A 16,419-nucleotide genomic window follows, 5' to 3' on the forward strand; every position below is an offset into this window, starting at 1 on the left:
GGGAAACAGCACGGGGGCCGGGTGCTTTCCAGTGTGGTCCAGGGCTGCGGGCTGGGACTGTGGAAGGCGAGTCCTGGACCTCGGCCTCTGGCGCACGCCGCTCACCCAGCTCAGGTTCCTCAGCCTCGGGGCGCGGCGGAGACCACGGCCCGGATTTGAACTACAGGACGTCAGGACACGATGGCACGTGGAAGAATAGAGGTCACCATCTCCAGCTGCACATAGCTTCAGTTTCCAGAAGGCCACACGCAGGACGAGAACGATGTCTTGGAACAGCAGAACTGCAGACAGCAAACGGCTTGGGAAAGGGTGCCAATGAGAACCTTCGCGAAGCAGAAAAACACAGGCCGTTTCCCCTGCAGGTTCGGACGCCTGAACTCCGTGCTGTAACGCACGCGAGGTCTAACACATCCAACAGCCGCTGTCACAAAACGGATGGTTTCTGTTCGTTTCCTGCCGAGGGACAGAACTAGGCTTCCGGCCGCAGGCAGCGCTCCCAAGAGGACAGTAACGGGGGCGCCGAGGTGCCTCAGCACGTGAGGGGGGCGGGAGTCTGCCCCACAGGCACCGTTCGCCCGTCCCAACGTTCCAACAAAAGCCGCATCTGCAGATGCAGACGACAGGCCTCAAGAGCGTTTCACCTCGGTGACTCGTCACTGCTTCCTATGCCAAAGTGAGCTCTGCCATTAGAGCTCAGACACTCAGCCAGAACTCTGCCTCTTCAAAATCAGCTCGAATGACCTGCCTCCTCAGCCAAGGTTCCTCTCTCCCATGTGCCCTCGCAAACCATCGCCTGACAGTCGGCCATAACTTCTACCTTTTCTAAAAAGTATCAGGTTCACTATACCTATTCTTATCTTTTTAGTTGACATAAAACTTGTATCTTCCTAAAAGTTTTTTTTACAATAAATGATTACTAGCATAAAAAAAAAATGAAAGCTTAGAAAAACTTTGCAGCTTCAAAAAATAGGGCAAAATGATAAGAAAATATTCAGAAAAAAGAAGTCCTTCAAAATTCAGAATTAAATACGAAAAGTTTCTTATCGATAGAGTAGTTATTAAAAAGTTTTCATCTCTGGTTCTCTCTTGTTCTCTTCACTGTAGATCAAATGATGTAAAAAAAAAGTCAGTTCCACCAAAGTCACACTGCACCTAGCTCTGTCAATCACAGTTTGAGTGACCCGCATCTCCAGTACTGAGTATGTCGCTCAGACTCTCTTAACGAACGAAATCAGTAAGATGGGCACCTAACAGTTAATTCCAGTAACTTACCCACTTCAGTGAGCTGACGTCTTTCCAGTGTTAAGTTCTTCGGATCCTTAATAAAATGAAAGGGTTGTATTTTTATTCCCTCAATTTGAGGAAATAACAGAGCAAAACCAGATTCTCCAATTTCTATTTCTTGAGGTCGATTGCTACCTGATCCCATTGGAGTCACTAGGAAAAAAAGTTAAAGTTTTATGAACAGATTCAATAAAAACTGAAGTTTCACTCTGTACCAGTGTAAATCACGGAACCCCAGCTAGGAAACCACGGTCGGGTGGCTGAGATGATCTGCAAACTAACAGGCCACTATCTGAGCTTTCGGCTCTGAAATTTTTGGAGGCAAAGATCACAATGTCTGCAATTCACTTTTGAATGGTTCAGAAAGAAATGTGCTTATAAACAAAGAGAAAAAGCAAATGTTGCAAAATTTTTTAAATTGGTGAATCTAGACGAAGGGTATATGGGTGTTAATTGTACTATTATTCAACATTTCCATAGACCTGAAGTTTTTCCAAATAAAACGGTGAGGAATAGTACATAGCTCTTCATAGAAATTCCACTTTAAAAAATGTATCCTAAAAATATTTGACGATTATACAAAGTGTATATGCACAGAGAGAGAAATGCTACTTCTACGGAATTTTCCATAGAAAAAGAAAAAGAAAAACTAAAATGCCCTACACTGGTATTTAGATTAAGAAATTACATTTATACCATCAAACATAGCCATTTAGAACGGCAGAGATATTTACTGACACAGAAATATGTTTGTTATGTGCCGTTCATTTTAAAGGTAGGTATCAGGGAGCAAACTGTATCCCTCCAAAACCCCTATGTTAACCCCCTATGTTTTGTACGTGGAGACATGGCCTTCACAGGTAATTAGGGTTAAATGAGATCATCGAGACTGCAGTCCTGACAAGAAGGGGAAGAGACACCGGGGACGTGCACAGAGAAAAGGCCACGTGCGGACACAGCGAGAAGGGAGGCGGCCGCCCACCAGCCAGCGAGGCCTCGGGAGAAAGCACCCTGCCAACACCTCGCGCTCAGACTTCCAGCCTCCAGACTGCGAGAAAATGAATTGCTGAGGTGTAAGTCACCCAGACTGTGGTATTTTGTTACGGGTGCCTGACTGACGCACGCAAATACAGCAGGTTAGGAGCATTCAGAAAATGATACTCTTGATATAGATACACATCTCCCCGTGTATATATCCACACGTGTAATGCCAGACATGAAAGTCGTAACACCAACAGCGCGGTTAATTCTTAAAGGTTCTTCTTTTTTTCTTTTTTGCTTCTCTGTATCTTCTCATTTTTCTTTTTTTAACAAGGGATTGTTACTAGCAGAAATGAGAAATAAACTTGAGAGTAAGATGAAAAAAATGATATTCGAAGAGAAAATTTCAGAATCAAATCAAACCCCACAAAATATATCTGAATTAAAAACATGAAAATGAAATTTCAGAGTTGTTATAAGGCTCCTTCCTCCCACAAAAGATTAGCAAAACATAAATGCAATTTTTTAAATGTCTGTAGTAGGTACTGAGACAATGTGAATTAAAATCCCAACAGGCTTTTTATAAGTATGGACAGGCTGATTCTAAAATATATGTAGAAATGCAAAGGACCCTGACAGCCCCAGAAATTTTTAAAAGAACGCCAAGACCTACAGTGATATGGCACTGGTTTAAGGACTGACGAATAAATCAATGAAACAGAATTAAATCCAGAAACAGACCTACAAACACACAGTTCATTTTCGACAAAGGTGTCAAGACAATCTAATGAGGAAAGAAAAGTCTTCAACAAATGGTGATGGGATAACTAAATAAATATATGAAAAATAATTAACCTTGAACCCCTACCTTACACCGTACACAAAACTAAGTTCAAGTTCGAGGTCACAGAACTGACTGCAAGGGCCAAAACCATACAGCTTATGGACGAAGACATATGAGAATCTCTCTGTGACCTTGGGGTAGGCAAAGATTTATTGGAGAGGACATAGGAAAAAAAACCGGACTTCACCAAAATAAATATTTTCTGCTCATCAAAAGACACTGTTAAGAAGGTAGAAAGACAGTAACAGACCGGGAGAAAATATTCACAACACCAATACCTGATAAAAGGTCTTCGATCAGAACGTACAAACTCTTGCAGCTCAATAACGAAAAGACAAACAGTGCGATGAAAAAAAAAAAAGTCAGTGAAAGACTTGGCTATGTCACAAAGCAGATATCAACTAGATGGAAAGGTGCTCGACGTAATTGTCATTAGAATAATTCGAATCGAAACCACCACAAGAAGCCTCTTCACACCCTCCAGAATGGCTGAAGTGAAAGACTCAGGACATTAAGCTTTAGGACATGCTGGTGAGTATAAAATGGTACGACTTTAAAGAACTGTTGGGCAGTTTCTTATAAAGTTAAATAGGCACCAATCCACAGACGCAGAAATTGCACTTCTTGGTAACTGCCCAAGAAGAATGAACATCTGTCCACAAAAAGACATACAAAACTGTTCACAACAGCTTCATTCGTAATAGCCGGAAACTTGAAACGATCCAAACCGCCATCAAAAAGAGAACAGAAAATCAAATCATCGTTTCTTTTGATAATAGAGTACTACTCGGGACATTAAAAAAAATAAATTATTGATGCCTACGATAACATAAGTTAATCTCAAAAACAGGATGTTGTTAAAAACAAAATTCGTATTGAAAGAGCGGAGACCGAAGAGCACACACTGTACGATTCCACGTACGTGACGTTTAGCAGGCAAAACGAGCCTCGGGTCACAGAAATCGGGACCAAGGGGTCCTGCGGCAGCCAGGGGTCCCGCGGCAGCCAGGGGTCCCGCGGCAGCCAGGGGAGAAGCACGAGGGATCCTGTGGGGGGCTCACGCCACACGCCGACCGCGCTGGTTTCATGAAGGTGTACGTTAGCCAGAACTCGTTAGAACTGTACAATCGAGACTATGCATTTCACAGCAAGTTTACCTCAGTTAAGAAAGAAAACGACCTTTGCACATATACCAATAAATTTTCTCAAACTTGAAATTCTTCCAACTTCAAGAAGGAAGATAGGTAGCAGTAGCCAATGGCTACTTTAAAAACAACCGCTAAACTGTGGCCTAAGAAAAAGGAATCTGATCACCTGCCTTGGTGGCAGTTTCACTGAGACATGCGTGGAGCTGGCTCAAAGGGTGAGAAGTGGGCCCAAAGTGATGCAGGACGACAGGTCCTGACTGAAGGGAGCTCGGAGACGTCCTCCCCACAGCGAGATCACGAGAGCTTCGGGAAATCAGACGTGCAAAGTCAAACTTCTCTGGAATAAGGCGAGCACCAAAGGGAGGCTTCAGGCAGGTTCCCGCCCCCCGCAACCTGGGGTCGGGGAGGGCAGGACTGTTGCCCAGGCCGCCCGCCCTCCTCCCCCAGCTGAAATGTGCAAGAGGAGGACCGCGGTCGGTCGTGCTCACGGGAAGATGCAGCGGGCAGGGACGGCAGGCCTGAGACGACCGTCTTAGTCGTGAAAGCTCAGATTCTACAGAAGCGTTTGTCAATAAGTAGTAACAGCAAAAACGACATCGCTCATTTAAGGAAATTCACAAGTTAAAAGAAAACCAGGGTCACAGCTATCCTATTTTTAAAAATCCAACGAGAAACGAAACGTCTGGCAATGGGGCCGAGGGAACAGCACAGGGCGGGGAGCTGATGGCAGGAGAGGCAACAGTCGCCATCGGCCACACATCTGCGCGGACACGTGTAAACACCCGAAGCCCTTCGTACTTCACCACACGAGACTCTAACATCCCGTGCAAGTGTTTCCGCGGGGGCCGGCGACGCCAAGGATGGCGGTTCCCCGAGCCGCTCCCCGCTCCCCGCGTGCGGGCTCGTTTTCCTCTCACAGCCATGCGAGGAGGGCGCCGTCACCCGTACCTCACACACAGGCCTCGAGGCCACGAGGACAGGCAGCCTGAGCAGCCGCCAGGCACAGGTGGCACGGATGGACCCCACCCGGGCGTCGGAAGCGCCGCGCCGAGGCCACAGGGAGGGAGCCGGCCAGGAGAGGCAGGGCCACCGTTCCCCACCACAAATGGCTCCAGGACACGCATGCGGCACGCGGGTTTGTCGGGACAGCCCTGAGACGCCAGGGTCAGCCACGGCACCAGTACGAGCCAATTCGACCCCATGGGAAATACGACTGACTTCACTGTGTTCGGGTGGAGGAGAAAGAATAAATGTGCTTTAGGCCACGAGAATTCACCGTCCACGGGGCCCGCGACGGAGTCGTCGGGTCGGCACGCCTCTCACCTACAATCCCGGGGGTCACGATCCCCAGGACCTGGCACTGTTTGGGGAACAGCTTCTCCAGGGCAGACGCTGTCTCCACAGTAGTTCTCTTCCTGGCTGTAGTGACAGAGTAGCAAAATTATTCAACATCACTCAGTTAAGGTCAACTCCGACGGCACGGAGGAAAGAACAGCCAACACTGAATAAAGTTTAAGTCATCTTGCACTAGAACGCTTTATGAAAAAGTCAAAAGACTTTTGATGAAAACAAACGTGTTCTTGTTCTGGGCCCGTTTCTACTTGAAATTCTGAACCTAACCATTAGCATCAGCCACCTGCTTCTCTGCTTCGTTCACATACAGCTTGTGCTTCAATGACATCGACTTAGCAACGGCAGACAGATTTCACACTTGCGACTGTCGCTGTCTGTGCGGCTGATATTAAAGCACCATGACACTGCCTGCACAGTCCCCTGGGCCCGAATGACATGACAGCCCGATGCCTATGTCTAAGGCTGGGCCTCAAGGTGTCCTCTCCGGGCTGCGGCTTCTCTGAGAGCAGAGAACACAGTGTCTACACGGAACTCTGGTAAATGGCACCCCATCATCCAACAATACGACGCTTCAACGGCCGAAGACATGCGTCCTGTTTTAAAAATCAAAAGAAGCGCCTGGAGGATTAAAGTATTTCAAAATGAGAAAAACGGCTGTCTAAAGAATTTCTTTCAATTGCACTGCAAGGTTCAGAAAGCAACCTGTGAAGCGGAAAGAGCTCTTCAGGGCGGACAGACAGTTCACGCGTCCCCAGGGGTAGGCCCAGAGTCACCCTCAGGACAGGACACAGTCAACTCCAAACAGAAGGCGCATCACGAGACAAAAACCCCAAACCTTTTGCTTTTGATATTCACCTCTCTTGTGGCCACGACACTCCTCCAGACTAATGAAAGTTTCGGAATCAGCCATGTAAAGAACTGTCTGTGGTAAGATGTGAACATTCTGCAAAGAAAAATTCATCAGAATTAGAGCACGCAAATCCAGGAGTGCTCTCACCCTGGTCCGAACGGCTGTGGCCCTGCGCTCCTCCGGTCCATGCTGGCATCGTGTCCATCCACTCCTTGTTGATCTTTCACTCACGCGTTCATTTCAGCTCACTCATTTGTCAAACACCTATGATTTCTTTGAGTCACACTCACTGAGGCCTGACTCAATAAACGCATCTTCCTAATAAGTGAAGTTCCACAAAAACACTAAGGACCGGCAAAAAAAATGCCCCTTGCTTTACCTGAACAGGCTTTACAGTAACAGAAACAACTGAGCGACAGTGGGAAGGTACAGCCCGTATCACTCATCACTTCTCTGCCCATCAAATCAAATAGGCCAGGCCTTCATTTCGACCTTACCGACAAGAGTCCCACAGCGACCTTTCACTTACCGTGATCCAGACACACACACTTCTTCGTGTACACGCCCGCAGCTCTCTTCCTTTCCCTCCTGATTTAAGATGGTTTCCCCCAGGAGTCAGCGTAAGTGCCATCTTCTCTACAAAACCTTTTCCTAGGCCCCCTGGACTTCGCAGGCAGCATCCCTTACACGCCAGTCACTTTCACTCATGAGCTGGGCTCATTCAGACTTACGTTTTCCACCACACTTGCCATTACAGACACGTGGCCAAGTGGCTGAATTAAATGAAAAGGGCGAATGTATTTTTCCTTCTAAGCTGGCCATTCTCAAAATTTTTTTACTCTCAGAATGGAATGAAATAGCATCCGGCAAAACTTCGATGTTGATTAAATGGGGGGAAAAAAGTTGATCCATTGGAATTTGGTGGAATGTTAAGATGTTTCAGAGTAGATTCCGTATGGACTAACTCATAAAAGATGCTGAGGCAGAAGGATGAGCCTGCGGTGGTCTCGGGGCTGGATAAGACCCATGGATACAGTTTCCTTGGGCCATAAATCACTGTCAAAGAATGTAATTTGGTTGCCAATATTCAAACTTCCACAAAACCTTCCATAAAGTGTGGATCTCCAGATTCTTTTGAAAAACTAGACATTTTGGCCGCACTTGAGACTGCATCCCCCTTAGCCCGGCTAAGTGGAGGAGCGCACTCTCCAGACTGCCCGGCTCTGCCACTGCCCTTGATGCTGCAGCGGCCACCTGACCCACCTGAGCCGCCTGCCTCACTCTGCAGTCATTTGAGTTTAGGACACCTGGTGCAGTGAGTAAAGGAGAGAGAATTTAAAAGATCTAGGTGTTAGTGCTGACCCCGCCACAAACCTGCAGAATAATCCCTGAAAGTGTTTAGGCCTTATGATCCCCAGTCTTAAAGACTGGAAGTCTAGTCCTGAGGTTTTATGATTCTCTTTCCCGGTACCCACTAAGAAGCAGTGACGATGAGAATCTTCATCGTGAAATGTTCTCGAAGCACAAATTAGACAACTAGAACGTCATTCCACCACCCAGAGAAGCTCCAAATGGCAATCTGTCTTACCAAAATTTCAGTGGACTTTAAAATATTTTTAATAAAAAGATTAAATCAACTTTCTTTATGGCTATACAAGTATTGCGTCCACTAGATAATTTGGCAAACACAAAGAAAACAGCATGCATGGTTTCCATGTTTTTGTCTCGGCACACTCCGATGTATCGACTTCTTTAAGTGCATTACTATATGAATTTTTAATAATGATACTAGTAATGGCAAATCACAATTTCAAATATTGAAAATAATATATTCCTGCTACTGCAGGTAATGTGATACATGCATTACCTTTTCAATGTTTAACCCTTACAACAACTCCATGAGAGGATAAAAGAAATTCTTATTTTCTGAGGCTCAGAGAGGTTAGGTAGCTTTTTCAAAGTCACACAGCTAGTATGTGCCAAAGCTAATTTTACGTCTAAATCTGTCCCGCTACAACAGGCATTACAATACATAAACCTTTAAAGCTATATAAAAATAATACTTGCTATGGTAAAAATTTGAAGGAAAAAAAAATTTTTAAACATTTTTTAAAAATCGCACAATTCTCCTTTACTGGGACAACTGTAAATGGAATCCCAGGGCTGGACGGTAGAAACGTATGGAAGACACCACCTTCTGACTTTGATGGTCGTGGCGCTGTGGCCGTGCGCTGTCCTCGCCTGTACTGAGGCATACCAAGCTACAGGGAGTGAGGAGAGCCGCGGTCCCCACGATGCTGTGGAATGACTCCCTCCTCCCACACTCCCGAGTGGGATGCCACAGCCTCACTGTCACCTGTGCTCAAAGGCTCTCTGATTCCCCCTGTTCGAGTCTCTACCTGCCTAGAGATACGGCATAGAAAAGTACAGTACTGGGGACTGAAATAATTAAGTATGGGCTCTTGGCCACTGCGTGTGACGCTAAGCTTGAGAGACTCAGTTGCCTTCCCTAGAAAAGTGACGACAAAACGTGCTCCAAAGGGCAACAGGTAAAAAGGCATTATCGTGACAGTGAAAATCTGGATAAGTGCCCAACATCTGAAGAACGGTCAAATAAAACCAGGGCACAGCCTTACAATATCCACTCGTCAGAGCTGGTGTTTACAAAATCTTTAATGCCACGAGAGAGATTTCCCTAATTTTAAACGAGAAGCCCACGTACAGAATCGAGATTTGAAAGAAGATTTAGGTCGCAAAGGCTGACCCGGCGGCCCCCGAAGGCCTGAGCACCGCACGCCTTCTACTTGCCTCAAGCTCCTCGGCCGCCACGCGGACCAAGCAGTGCTCCAGCGGGTGGCCGGCGTCCGCCGAGCTCGCCGAGATCCAGGCCACCCTCCGCTGGGCGCGCAGCACTCTGCGCACGCTCTCCCGCCACAGGCGGCTCACGCTGGGGGCGCGACCACAAAGGACTGTGAGCGGGCGCCCTCCCCCGCCGCGCTCAGGGCCCCCGCCCCACGCGCCCTGCAGCACCGAGCCCCGGGGACGCACCGCGGCGGGGCACCGGCGGGGCGGGGAGCCCCGGCCTCCGCCGGCCCGGCCGGCGCCCGCCTCCTGTCCTCACCCGGCCACCCGCAGCAGCGCCTTGGCGGGCAGGAAGGTGAGCACACGCTCCACCACCTCCGCCAGGTTACTCAGCACGAAGGCGCTCCGTGTGTCCGCGCACGAGCCGCCATCGCCACCGCCGCACGCCGGCTCCATCCCTCCTTCCCGGCCGGCCCCGGGGGCAGGACGGCGGCTCCGACGGGTTAGGAGACGGCGAGAGACCCCAGCCAGCGCACGCTGCGCAGGCGCGCGCACGCCACTTCCGGCCGGCGGGGGCGGAACTTCCGGCGCCGGGACGTCGACCTCCCGGAAGCGCCCGGCCTGTCGCTGGGGCCGCGCAGCCTCCTCCTCGCGGCTGCCGCCTTCCCGACGGCAGAGACTAGGTCGTGTTTCTCGGTCGTCACAGCCCCAGCGCCCGTTACTGTCAGGAGCCCGGATTGCCCGGGGCGCTGTCTGCCGCCAACGCCGACCTCGGGGGCGGGAACCGGCGCTCCTCGCCGCCGCGCTCACGTCGGAGCGCGACCCGGCAGAGCGACCGTCTGCGCACCTGGGCGCCACTGCGTTCGGGCACCTGCGTGCTGCTCCCCGGCCTGCCGAATCAGAGCGCGGCGGCCCCGCGGGCTGCACGTTCTCCCCTTGACTCCGACGCAGGCTCAGGCTGAGATGCACGGTGGAAGGAAGGTCCGCACCGCAGGCACGGCTGCACCCCAAACTCCGTTCCTCCGGAGGCCCGCCTTGACTCCCAGCTCTGGAAAGCGAACTTGACTAGACTCGGTCTCAAGCAGTCTGGCCTCGGGACTCCACACTCTTAAACACTGACAACCCCAAAGAGCTGTGCATGGGGTTGATTTCTGGTAATATTTACCATATTAAAATTAAAACATTTTAATATTAAAGTAGTAAATCCATTACACACTAAAACCATCACACACTAACAAAGTAACATTGTTATGAAAAAATAACTCTCCCACTCGCCCCACCCCTCACCCCACAGCGAAGAGTGACATCTTTCCATTTTGCAAACCTCTAATTTCTGGCTTAATAGCGAAGGCAGGTGGATTGGCTTCTGAATTCGTTCTGCTGCAATATCACATCGTGTGGCCTCTGGAAAACTTGACTGTACACTTGAGAGAGAATGAGAGTGAGAACGGCAAACAATGTTTTAGTGTTAGCAAAATAATTTTGACTGTAAAAACCTTCTAAAAGGGTCTCGGGTCTCCAGGGTTCCCCGGGTCATATGTTGAGAACCATCGGTCCAAAAGAATCATTATGGCTTCATTCTTTTCACCAGCCATAAGTTTAGGGGTCGACACAGGCCCCAGTGCTAGCCCAAAAATAGGGGGCAGCATGCTGGGGGTTGGGGGAGATTCTGAAGCTCTCCTAAGGAAACACTAGAAGACACGACGATTATCCACGTCTGGATGGAGTAACACGACTGCATAACCAGACACAACATCCAGTCCAGAGATGAAATCAACCCGGGCGTACGGTGCCTGGTGCCTGGAGTATTCCTGCCTCGGGACTTCTTGTACGTGAGACAACCTGACGAGTGTGTCTTAAGGAGGCTACGGGTGCACAAAGAGGGAGCAGGTTAATGTAACTGGAGAAACTAAGGAGCCACAAAGAATTTATATTAAAAAATGAGTGTGGAAGAGAGAAAAGGTTGAGGAAAGCCTGAGTGTACCGCACCTGTACATGCCATTTATGGGGTCTCTAGTTTTCTCTTGTTAAATCGGTCTGCCTGTCTTCCTATCAAGCCTCTGCTCACCCCACTGCACCATGCATAATCCTATTCCAGCCTCCACAGGGCCTACAGACACCTGAAGCAAAGAGTATCTCTTATGAGGGAAAATGACAGTTATTTTTTAAATGACTCTTTATTCATAAACTTGATGCAAGTTTACAAAATTTACTGTACATTGCCAAATAAATCTGCAATGAAAAATAAAATCCAAAAAAAATAAACGAACAAAAAAAAAACAAAGCATGCCAAATGTGCAGCTGTCAATCTGCTAGCCATCAGGATATTAAAGAATTCAATAATGTATTCAAGATTTAGCCTTAGGTTTAAGGAACTTTAATGCTTTAAAGAATTCTGCCTTGTCACTAGTTATCTGAGCAACTGGCAATCGGAACTGTAACAAACGTTAACCATGTGGACTAGAATGCCAGAAAATCCTTTTCTACCGTCCTCTTAACCACACAAAGCAGAAGTGCCAAGTTTCTCCAATGTGGTTTCCAAAGTTAAAAACTGAATCTTAAAGCAAATGCATAAGAAACGCTTTTGAACTTTGTAACTGGTTTGTGCTTCTGGATTTCATTTTAAAAGTGCTTAATAACTAGAAGTTACTTTTAAATCAAACACGGGTATATAAAAAATCTATTACCGATCAAACAGGACTGATTCGGGTAAGGCATTAAATGGAGCACACTGATTTGAGTCAGATTTTAGAAAAGAATTAACACGTAGCTTTCCTATTAGTCTTTCCGGTAAAAGCCATTGTTACGACCATAGCAACAATTTTAACGGTCTCCAAATTAGGCATCCTTTTGTACTTAACTGTGCGGCTTTTGCTCAAGGAGTCTGTGCCGATCACTTTTTAAGTTTATTAGTTTACAAACGATTGCAACATCCCGTTAATAAATGGAAATGTAAAATGACCTAGTCTTTTAAATAACTTTGAGATCTATACTGCAGCTCTTCTTCCTAAGAAATATTGAACCAATAAGAAGCAGATTCAGTCCAGCAAGACTCTGACGCCCCGGTGGAAATTACTACTCACAAGCCTTACTCGCTTCCTCAGCCCAGCTTTGCTTCGCTTTGCCTACAAAGTACAACGCGACTCAGTTAAGGGCGTATCTTCAGGAAACAGCTCGGATCTTCACGTGGCCATGAAAAAGCTTAACAGTTTATTGAGTATCCTGTCATTGTTTTGGCAATATCATAAAATGGTTTATACCTGAAAAAGCTGTGACTTAGAAGACCTGAAATCTTCTAAACCAGTATGAAACGTCGATTAAACTTTTATTGGCTCTAAATGGAACAATATACTCTAAGTCCTCATCACGCAGGAGCTCGATGTGGGTAAGTTACCCTAGAGTCGCAGCTTCAGTGACCTGATGCTAACTTGCCTGCTTAACAGATTTCACTTTTCAAGAAAAAGAGATGATAAGGAGTGGCCAGTATGTGTATTTATCAGGAAGGATACAGTAAAGGCCCCACTGCTCAGTCCAAGATACCTAAAATGAGCAAAATGAAAAGGCTATGACTTATACAGGATGTCGGTTGACACATTATCCACTAAAATAATCTATTAGCTAACGTCTTCGGTACTGCTGTTACGGGGCACTCAAAGCTTGTGTCTGCATGTTGGAAAGATTTTCTTTAAAGCAACATTGGTCCAAACATACAACAGTCAATGCATTTAGCCATCTTCCTTCGGAGGGGTGTACCAGCCTGAAACGGAATGGAAAAAAAAGTTAACGTACTTTCATTCTTTTTTTTTAGTATTACCTTTTTAAATTTTATTTTTCAATTACAGTTGACATTCAATATTATATTAGTTTCAGATGTAGAACGTGGTTAGACATTTATAGAATTTATGAAGCGATGCCTCTGATAAGTCTGGCACCATACACAGTTATTACAACGTTATGACTATATTCCCAATGCTGTACATTATAACCCCGTGACTATTTTCTAACTGCCAATCTGTAGTTCTTAATCCCTCGACTGTTTTCACTCAGCCCCCCTCCAAAATATTTTAATTCTTCAACCAACCAGGAGAAATGGCATTTTATTAAGGTTAGCTACTTTCTCTACTCATAATTTTCATGCTTAAACCTCCCGTAAAAATGAAACTTACACTTATGTTGGCAACAAAGCATTCGATATGTTCACAATACAGGTGCCCAGTGACTGAGGACGGGGCGACGTGCCCACTTCACACGCGCATCAGCCCACACACGGTCAGGCAGAATCATCTAACACAACGAGCACACTGCAGAGCAGCGGTCGTTGACCCTTGTGACCGCGTGGCTGACTGGGAGCTGCAGCTCGCTGCCTCTGCCCAGCGTCACCGCAGAGTACCACACCGTGTGTGCTAGCCCGGGAAAACAGCGAAATGCAAATTCAAAGGGAGGTTTCTACTGAGTATCGCTTCCACATCATTTTAAGGTCAAAAAATCCTAAGGCGAACCATCACAAGTTGGGGACTGACTGTATAAAGGTATTTTCTGTGAATAAATGGTACTCAAATTTTCAACATAAGATCTCTATGTTAATGGCATTTCTAGCTAAAGATGACATGTAGAATATCAGCTGAGTTTTGTATTCCATTTCGATTCTGTATTTCAAAGTAAACCTCACTGAAAATAACTTTCCCCCAAACAGAATCCTGGCATTTTAGAATAAGAGGAACTTGGACACTTGAGTGCGGTGATGTCACTTCACTAGCGAGGAAGCCAAGTCAGCAGGTGCACTGACTATGCCTAAGACCAGTTCGCAGCAGAAGCCAAACCGGACTCCATCTCTCGATCCTGCATCTTCTGCCACGGCTAAGCTCACGCACACCCCGCACTCTCGAATACAGCACTTGCCATAAGCATTTTTGAATGCTGACTGCAACGTTTGTCTTAGAAACAGATAAGAGATAAGAAAAATATGATTGTTTCCAGACTCGACAAAAACCTAAGCTCTGAGCAAACGAGACCAGGCTGTGTTTGGTATGGTGCTGCCACGGAACCAAACGAGCACACCAAGGCTGGCGGAGCATCCACGAGGCCACGAAGTCGTGGGGGCGCCTTCGGGTCTGCTCATTTAGGGTGCTGGGGACCATTATCCTGAGAACTCGGCCTTGGCCTCGAGTCTGATCATTTCCTTATTCAGAAGCTTGAAACTGTTTTGAAGAGAGGTACGCCTCGTCTTACGGTGCTTCCCAGATGTTGCATTTTTCACGAACTAAAGGCAAGACTTCCACCAGCAAAATGATGACAACCCGCTGTATTGCAACACTCGCTTTCCTATAGTGGTCGGGAACCAAAATCGAAATATCTCCGAGGTGTGCCTGTACAATTCTTTTGCAAGTAAGCAGTCACTGCAAAAGTGACAAGTTTACTTTGTCATTAAAATAAAAGTCAGCACAAAGCACAAATCCTAAGTCATCGCATTTCTAGCAAAGTAGAGTTTACCGTAAATATCCTTCAAAGGAAGCCACTTTCTATTTCTATTATTTACTCTGCATAAAAAAAGGATCGGCGTCCCGACCACAGCTACAATGAGTATCTTACTATCAGCGCTTAGTTACACAGTGCTTCGGTATGCACGCCCCTCCTCCTCCTCACAAGTTTGGCAAGACAGACACCCTGCCAACTTGAGCAACGAGGAAGCTGAGGCTGAGCGGTAACAGCACTGGCTCGGGGCCACAGAGCTAGTGACACAAAGGGCACTGAGAACAGGTCTTCGAACTCCACGTCTACTTGCTTTATTACCACACTGTCAGAGACGAAAACTGCAGAGGTGCACCGTGAATTCGAGCAAAATTTAAATGAGGCCATTAAGTTTACGAAAGAGATTTCGAGGTTTGTTTAAATTTGCGATTCACAGACTCTTAAGTGGATACTGAAATTAGAATTGTTTTACTTGACTAGATAAATGTGTACGATCGTCAAAAAACGCTAAGTAGTTTGAAGATGTTTCACAAACAGCCGGCTCAGGATCTTGATTGCATTTACTCAGTATTAACAATAAGCTCCACTCGCAGAGCGACCTTCGCTCCGTTCCTTTCTTAATACTGTGTCGTTTCAGCGAATAAAATGATTAATTCATTAATCTACTCGAAAATCTTGATTCTGACTCAGAGGTGCTTGAGCTAAATATTTAAGACACCAACATTTTGAATGAAGTAGTGCGTGTATCCTCAAGCTAATTCTTTTCACCGCTGTAACTGTACTTTATAAGAAATTAGAGCAAAAATGAAAATAAAGCAGGACAAATATCAACAGTACATTATGTAAAACTTCATAAATAGCAATATATACATATTGAATTAAACGTACCATTTTTCTCGTGTATCTGCACAATGGAATTATAAGACTGTTGGGCTCTTGCTAGATTATACTGATTCTGAAAGAGAATTATACATTTTAAATCAAAACTCTTAAGTAGATGAAAATCATGACAAACGACTTACGGAAAGGTCACCGCTGTACCTGAACACACGGAACAATTATATTTCTAATCTCAAAAAGAATTTTAAGCGACTACCCTCATTTCTCAATTTCATTATTCTCTACTATTTTAGAAGGATAACAAAATCAAAACTGTACTCCAACAAAAATCTACGAGCTTCACAGTTCGGAGTCCCTCTCCACACGGGTGAATCAGTTAAAGGGTGCTCTTGGGACCTGAGTGGAACTCAAACTCTCTTCCTCCTGCTTGTATCCAAAATATATTAAGCTTTAAGGACTACACAGATAAATGACATTTGGAGTTCAAAACCTAAAGAACGCCCGTAAGTGGCACCGAGCCGTTACTAAAGGAGCCCTGTTTTAGAACCTCTTTCAAGGAGCCAAATTGGGATTAATTCTGTCCCCCTCAGTACAACCGAACTGCATCTTAACTTCCAACTACCATGTCATGAGCAGTCTCCACAGTGGTACGCACCTATTATATTATGCCACAGAACTTTTTTGCAAATAAATTCACGCAGCACGAGAATAAAAAATGTGTTAAGACATTCTAAGTGGAAAGTCTCCTTCCTACCTATCCTCCCGCCATTTGGAGAGAGGGGGAGAAGGAGGGAGGAGAGGCAGTGGGTGGGGGTTCAGTTCCAAATCTTTTTAAATTTTCATGACTT

At 46.2% G+C, this 16,419-nt stretch overlaps 2 protein-coding genes across 3 annotated transcripts in view; both read right to left on the reverse strand.

The window, feature by feature from the left end:
* FBXO22 (F-box protein 22) overlaps positions 1-9,807 on the reverse strand; it is a 14,228-nt gene extending 4,421 nt beyond the window's left edge. Inside the window, exons 1-5 of the mRNA XM_011382780.2 lie at positions 9,582-9,807; positions 9,269-9,407; positions 6,466-6,553; positions 5,581-5,676; positions 1,273-1,437 (exon numbers count right to left, since the gene is read on the reverse strand). Coding sequence (XP_011381082.1) covers positions 1,273-1,437; positions 5,581-5,676; positions 6,466-6,553; positions 9,269-9,407; positions 9,582-9,718 — 625 coding nt within the window. The 5' untranslated portion in view covers positions 9,719-9,807. The remainder of the gene's footprint in view (positions 1-1,272; positions 1,438-5,580; positions 5,677-6,465; positions 6,554-9,268; positions 9,408-9,581) is intronic.
* Positions 9,808-11,423: 1,616 nt separating this feature from the next.
* Positions 11,424-16,419, reverse strand: part of UBE2Q2 (ubiquitin conjugating enzyme E2 Q2) — a 42,887-nt gene continuing 37,891 nt past the window's right edge. For both annotated transcript variants that reach the window (XM_023524727.1, XM_011382782.2), the window contains 2 exons: positions 15,620-15,686; positions 11,424-13,019 (listed from right to left, as the gene is read on the reverse strand). In XM_023524727.1, the coding sequence (XP_023380495.1) occupies positions 12,988-13,019; positions 15,620-15,686 (99 nt within the window). In that variant the 3' untranslated portion in view covers positions 11,424-12,987. The remainder of the gene's footprint in view (positions 13,020-15,619; positions 15,687-16,419) is intronic.

Source organism: Pteropus vampyrus, unplaced genomic scaffold (genome assembly GCF_000151845.1).
Source record: "Pteropus vampyrus isolate Shadow unplaced genomic scaffold, Pvam_2.0 Scaffold489, whole genome shotgun sequence".
In the NCBI taxonomy this organism is placed as follows: Eukaryota; Metazoa; Chordata; class Mammalia; order Chiroptera; family Pteropodidae; genus Pteropus; species Pteropus vampyrus.